The sequence below is a fragment of the Phaethon lepturus genome, unplaced genomic scaffold (genome assembly GCF_000687285.1).
Source record: "Phaethon lepturus isolate BGI_N335 unplaced genomic scaffold, ASM68728v1 scaffold17901, whole genome shotgun sequence".
Classification (NCBI taxonomy): domain Eukaryota; kingdom Metazoa; phylum Chordata; class Aves; order Phaethontiformes; family Phaethontidae; genus Phaethon; species Phaethon lepturus.
The window spans coordinates 17,553-24,760 of NW_010520083.1; the positions used below are offsets into that span (position 1 = coordinate 17,553).

Below are 7,208 nucleotides of genomic sequence, written 5' to 3' on the forward strand. Positions count from 1 at the left end.
ATGAATCCACTTCACATCTCACCTTTAGGCCATTCACTAATACAACACTGCATGTATCTCCAAGCTACAAATCGAACTTAATTAGGTCTGAAACTGAGCAATCACATTACAGTGGCTGCCCAACAGCAAAAAAAGTGAAGCCAGGCGAATTAATACTGTCCAAGCTGCAAGCCTTAAGAATTCTCAGTTCACAACTATTCTATTTTTTCAAGTTTTAATAAGTATCAGCATTCAAACATATAATACTGTGTAAGAATCAGTACAGATCCATAAACTAAGATCAGGCAAGCATCAGAGTTCTACAATATAGACTCTGGATCACCACAGGTTCACATGGGAATAGAGATCACAGAATCAAAGAATCAGAATCACAGAATCACTGAGGTTGGAAAGGACCTTCAAGATCATCAAGTCCAACCATTAATCCAGCACCACCATGTTCTCTAAACCATGTCCTGAAGTGCCACATCCACACGTTTTTTAAACACTTCCAGAGATGGCGACTCCACCACCTCCCTGGGCAGCCTGTTCCGATGCCTGACCACTCTCTCGGTGAAGAAATTTTCTCTAATATCCAATCTAAACCTCCCCTGGCGCAACTTGAGGCCATTTCCTCTTGTCCTATCGCTGGTTACTTGGGAGAAGAGGCCAACACCCTCGTCGCCACAACCACCTTTCAGAGAGTTGTAGAGAGCGATAAGGTCTCCCCTCAGCCTCCTCTTCTCCAGACTAAACTACCCCAGTTCCCTCAGACGCTCCTCATAAGACTTGTGCTCCAGCCCCCTCACCAGCTTCGTTGCCCTTCTCTGGACACGCTCCAGCACCTCAACATCCTTCTTGTAGTGAGGGGCCCAAAACTGAACACAGTATTCAAGCTGCAGCCTCACCAGTGCTGAGTACAGGGGCACAATCACTTCCCTACTCCTGCTGGCCACACTAGTGCTGATACAGGCCAGAACACTGTTGGTCATTTATTCAACTTAGTTATACCCGCATCTTCCTTCCATTCTCCAAGAAACAACTGGGACATCAGTGCTGAGAGCTACATTCAAGCCTCATCCCCCAAAAGTTAAGTAGGCCCTCGCAAGTATGAAGCTGAAGCATTGGGGAAGTGGTACACGAGAACTGGAACCATTCCAAAACTGGAAAGGGATCAGTTTCTGAAGATGCAGAAACCAGACCAGCCTTCCTCTTCTGCAAAAAAGAGGGAAGATTTTCTGAATTCCTGTCTGAGAAAACATGCAACTGTGAACCCTCTGCTGCTGTTCACTTCTCCTTGGAGGTCTAGCAGAGAAGGCAAAGTCTTCTTCCTACAAATTCATTTTTTTCCACAGTGATGAAAGAAGGTTTGCAGTCAAAAATCCAATACTTCAGAAGAGTAGAATACTTAGAGCCTGGGGAGCCTTTAAAAAACATCATACCTTTATTCATGCCTCCCACACATATGCCATTTCAGTATGCCCTTCCCTCCACCAGATAGTGCAGGCCAAGGAGCTTTACAGTTGTAAAGAAAGCTGCACCTGGTACCAAGTTTTTGAGCAGCTGCAGTGTGTCACTTGCACACAAGAGCAGTTGTCCCTTAAGCCATGGAGGAAGTTATTTGTTGAACTGGACATTTGATCCTTCAGTTGGACACTACAGGGTGAAACTGTCGGGGGAAATGCACTCATCAGACCTGGCTGGCTTTGAGCCCCTCCCACCAATGAACAACTGCAGCATTTTAAAAGTCTTTCCCTTCACACTCCGCAGGTGGGCTCAGGCAGAGGGCAGAAGTAGCAGTTTGGAACTCATTAGCAGGGGGCTACACCAAGAACCTAACAACAGGTGTCTTTCAATAGCAAGCTGAGACAGGACATCTTACTGTTGTGTTCAAGAGTACCCAAGGTTCTGTCACCCTTCTTTGCTAGCAGACTATTTTCCCACCCCGACACTGGCACTTCCCTTACAGCTCAACTCTAACATAACAGCACTTCCAGAAGAACTCCACAGCGACTTCAGCTGTTCAGCAGTACCATTTCTTCCTCACCAGCTGCCCTGTGTTGGCAGGGAGGCAGAACTATCACTTCAAATCCTCCTTAACAGTGCAAGTTCCAGCGCTGATACTCATCTCCATAGCAGATAGACAGAAACCAGAGTTTGTTCTGGCTCAAGAGCCTTGACAAACATAGGAACTGGAGGAACGCAGCTGTTCAAGGGTAAGCCTTTACTTTGAAGAAACCCTAATGAAGCCAGTGCTACCGGTGGGCACAGCATATAGCTGGATAAACACTGCAGCATGACGAGAGACGTAAGTCTCATCTACAGTTCATGCCAGCTATAGCCTGAAAGATTAAGCAAGGGACCACCTAAGAGTGAGAGAGGTCAGTCAGACAGAACAAGATTAGCATTACAATGCTTAATACCTGCATCATAAGAAGAGGGACTATTTGAAGACTTCAAGCTACTACATGTTGTTCAGGGAAAGTGAAAACCTCACTTACAGGCATATACATCTGCCTGTTCTGTACAGAGCGGATCTGGTCCTCAAGTAAAAATGCAGCAACACTACACCACTATGTCCCAACCATAAGGGCTATAGCTTAAAGAGCTATCAAAGTATGGCACCTCTGTGAAGGAGTCTGAAGAAAACATCTTCTAAGTTCAACCAGGGCAGGACACAGCTGATTTTGACAAGGCACAGACTTTCAACACACTGTTGAAAGCAGTGGACGAGACCGGTATTCTTTTGCGCCTGCATAAGACAGCATTTCCCAACAGCCTGTTCTACCAAACTCACAACCCACCATAGACTGGTCCTGCAGGAGACAGTGGTCCTTGTTAGGCGGCTTAAAAACAGTGACATCAGTCTTAATACAGATGACAAATTCACATTACAACAGTAGATTAATTTTCAAATTCACATTAAGACATTAAGACAGACAGTGTCATCTCTCTTCCATTTTCCTTCTCCATATAGCTCAGGTGGTGAATTTGGCAACCTGGTATCACAAAGTCTGAGCAAGCTTCAAGACCCTTGCCATTAGATCTCAAACTCTCATTTAATCCCCTAGAAGTTGTCCTCTCCCCACCCCTTCAAAGGGTCTGATGCTTATTCCTCAGCCTCCTGCATTCTTCAAACAAATCAAAGGAATCTGGGGAAACTCTCTCAGGAAAACAAAGAGACTGTAGCTACATCCTTGCAGTAAACAAGCTGGTAAGATTTTAGCTTGGGGGAAATTTAGAATTCCACCATAAAAAGCTAGAGTAAGTTTTTACAAGTCAGCTATCCACCTTACAAAGGAAGAGTCAGCATACTGGCCAGTACATAAGAATTAATAAAAATACTAAGTTTATAAACACACCTGCTTCAAAGAACAAATAAGCAAACACAGATTTTACATTAATGCATACACCCAATCAGTAGTGGAAACATACTTACCGCAATACACTTTTTGCTCCCATACATTTGATGTCATATGAGACAGAGTAGATCTCATAGAAGGTCGCCTTGATGTTTAAGCAGCCAATAAAATCCTTCGGGTTCAGCTTGTACAGATCAAATGTGATGTTAGCTACTCCCATTTTCTTCTTTTGTCTCACAGCAACTCCATTTCTTGTCTAATTTAAAAAGAGGGAGAGACAGTTTGTACTGTGAGCCAGGAAACTACAGCAAGACAATTGTTAACAGTGCAGCTCTTTAGAAGCAGCTTGCTTATTCCAGTCTTCAGGCTAGTTCTCGATCAATTCTAAACTATAATTAAAAGCATTAGCACAGCGAAAAGTAAGTCTGTAGCTTACATAATTTTATTCAAGTCCTGACCAGGCTCCTAAAGCTATTCCAGACAGACACAGAAGTTCTAGAGTAACACAGCACCTCCTGATTATTTCTGTTCTGTAATGCAGCTTCTTCAGGGTACACTGAAACCACAGGTAATGCCACTGGACAGTGTTCCTGCTATTTAATTACCCTGGTATGTGCCAGCTGCTAGCCAAGGCAGCACAGGTAGTCCACACTGAAACAAGCCACCAAATTACCAGGATGACATTAGGGCCTTCCATTTAGGAAGGAACACAATACTGATGAGCACTCTTAGAGACAGCTGCAAAGTTGACATCTGTGCAAAGTGAGGTCCTCATTTAAAATCCTGGCTCATAACACCTCTCTTTCTTCCTACTAAAAAAGTAACAGGGAGGGAACCACTACTGATTAGGCCTAGGGTTTAATACTGAGTTTTTAAGAGGAAAAAGCAAAGGAAGAAGAGCATGGAAAACCATCTTCCATCTAAAAATCCACCTCCTTTATTGGAAGCAGCCCTTGTCTGCTTTGGGGCTGGCAGCGATGCTTTCAGGATGGCTTGCTTCAAGAAAAAAGAAAATGGTTGAGAAAACCCATATTTACAGAGACATCTAGTGGATACATGGCATACTCTGCTCAGGGTGAATGACTTGGCAGCTGCCAAGCTGGTTTTTCCAGGCTAAATGAAGCAATAAAGTTATGTAGGACTGGGCCTTTTTGTACTTGTCACCCCAGCCCTCAGACAGTGCCATAGTAAGTCAAACCAAGTTAAACACTGTGGTATATCATTAGCCAGCAATTTTATGCCTGTTTGACTTCAATAGCCTCCGAGCTCTGGCAACAGGGCCCCCATCAACAACAGTTTTGGATGTGTGCAAGTAGCTGGTATGCGTGGTAGCGTCTCTCCCCACTATTAGCGCCCAGAATGTTTGGATAAGGCATGACAGAGCTTGTGCTACACTGCAGATTTGTGAAGCTGCAGCAGTCCTCCTGCTGTCATTCAGCACATCCTGAAGAAGGGCAGCATTTGAACTCATTCTGCTGCCATGCCAGACGGGACATAGGGCAAAGGGGGAAGGAGCAAGGTGAAGTCATACCCTGGCTGCAACTTCTTTTCTGCTCTTGGAGCTCATAGCCCAGATGCCGAAGGCAGTGAGGTGTCTTGGGGAAAAACACACAAGTTGCCCACACTACCACAGGAGACTGAAAAAAACATGATTGGGCCACACATGTACAAACAGAAAAATGGTAGGTCTGCTTACAGCTCATCGGCTAGCTCTGCACCTGGTGGAAGAAATTCTGATGCTAGCTTTCTAGCAACAACCATCTCATGGAAAGACAATTGGAGTTTAACTATCTTATTAACATACATATGACTATTCCCCCACAAAAGCACAAACTAGTCACTGAGTCAATACAATCAGAAGGCTAAAGCTAGCTCATCTCACTAGTTCTTAAAATATCGTGAAGCATATAGAGTGACATTAAGTTTTGATGACAACTTTAATCTTGCAAACAGCTAAACCAGACATTTTTATACCCCGCAGTAAACTATTACTGCATTCACAGGACAAAACTTGTTTTACATTGCTTAATTTGGGCATTTTTTCTCATCTGAAAGCTAACCTTTAAAAGCCATTGTATTTTTAACTTCATGCAGCCAAAGTCCTAATTTTCTTTATGTTCAAAAAGGCTCAAGAACAAGGTTATTTCTGAGGCTCTCCAGAAGTGGGGGATTTCCCCTATAGTTCTTTTCAGTTGTAATGCTTCATTTCAGTTCTTGGCAGATCTTTGCCAACAGTTCTATGTCCAAGCAAGGGACCAAAAAAACCCCAGAGAACTTGATATGTCATCCAGGAAGCCAGGCAGGCTCCACAAGGAGTTGATACCTTGCCTTCTTTAGGGGAAGTTTTCTTCGTCTCCTCTTTCCAACAATTTTAGCAGCCATTCTTCCATCTACTTCTATTCAAGCAAGAGAAAGGCAGTCAACACTTACTTGTGTCCATTTCTGTTCTTTTTCTAGAACCATGAAGTGTGTATTATCATCCAGGGACTTAAAGAACTCTTCTGTGTCCACAACCGTTCCATCTTCCTCCAAAACCAGAGTAACTATTCCAGCAGATATAAGGAAGGCATCTAAAGTCTGCAAAAAACCAGCAGATTTTAGCATTCGAAAAGGGGACCATCATTTCATATTAAAACTTGCTTATCTGTCATATTCTCCTGAACCTCCTCTGTAATGATTTTTAGAAGAACAAGAGTCTGTGGATTGCCTTTCTGGGATACTGTACTTCACTGCAAGTTTCAGTCAGAGTGTGAATGTTCGCTATACCTTGCTGATGAGCTCTTGCAGACTGCTTGCAACAATTCCTTTTCTGCTGCTTCGGGAGGCATTCGACACACGGAAAGGTCGCCCTGCAGGCATGAGAGGAGGGAACAGGGTCTGTTTTGTTACTGCTCCCACAGATGCTCCCATGGATACCAAAGATCTAAGACAAATAAAAATTCAGCGTAGTTATAAAAATAGTCATGTCAAGTACTGTGAGAAGGAGGAGGACTGTTGAGCTCAGTGACATAAGCACATTATACGAGTAATTCACAGGTCACATTAGACTCGCAGAGCTTGCTTTCAAAACTAAATACTACATAGCCCTACAGACATGTTGTCCCTGAAGTTTCTCTTGCCAGTGACATTTGAAAACACTTCTAAAATTAAAAACGTTTCAAGCAGATGTGGGCCATCTCTAGCTCAGCTGATGTCAAGGTCATGATTACAGTGAGGCTGACAGGTTTTAACACTGACTTGGAAAGGCAGCAGCTCTTACTGCATTCAGCCATATAGATCATTCTTTTCACCTTCAAGATAAACGATCAGATGATACAAAAAACTACTTCCAACTAATTCGTTAAGACATGAGTTCACTTTAGGAAGACTGAACGTATTATCCATATTCAAGACACTTAGCATCAGAATGCAAGTGGAACTTTTTGATACAGTTATGCTTGACTTCCAAACAGCCGAGGTGTTTATCTTGTAAACAGTATCTACAGTCTATAAAACTTAATCTACTTTTTAAAATGACAAAACTTGTTTGTACCCTAATGTATCAAAAGAAGTCAAATGAAATTAAAATTAAGATTAAATTACAGAAATTGATGGTGTTGGACCGGGCTGACAGAGAAGCTAGAAGAATTCAAACACTTCTAGAAGGAGGTTTTACATTTTCCTGGGCAACCACATGTTTTAATAGTGACTGTTTAGGTTCCCTTTGGAAAACCAAGCACATACAACTCATAACTGCCTACTCCTGCACCAAGGTACAGACCCATTCCCATCTCCATCTAATGACAAGTTTTTGCTGCCAAATTACATTGGTTAATTCAATGGCCAGCCAGTCTGCCAAAAAATCACCCTCTGCATGACACCTGGAAA

General features: G+C 43.0%; 1 protein-coding gene across 1 annotated transcript in view; it reads right to left on the reverse strand.

Annotated features, from left to right (window-relative positions):
• Positions 1-6,469, reverse strand: part of CIDEA (cell death-inducing DFFA-like effector a) — a 7,266-nt gene extending 797 nt beyond the window's left edge. Inside the window, exons 1-4 of the mRNA XM_010297289.1 lie at positions 6,432-6,469; positions 6,108-6,264; positions 5,772-5,918; positions 3,419-3,597 (exon numbers count right to left, since the gene is read on the reverse strand). Coding sequence (XP_010295591.1) covers positions 3,419-3,597; positions 5,772-5,918; positions 6,108-6,264; positions 6,432-6,469 — 521 coding nt within the window. The remainder of the gene's footprint in view (positions 1-3,418; positions 3,598-5,771; positions 5,919-6,107; positions 6,265-6,431) is intronic.
• Positions 6,470-7,208: the final 739 nt, after the last annotated feature.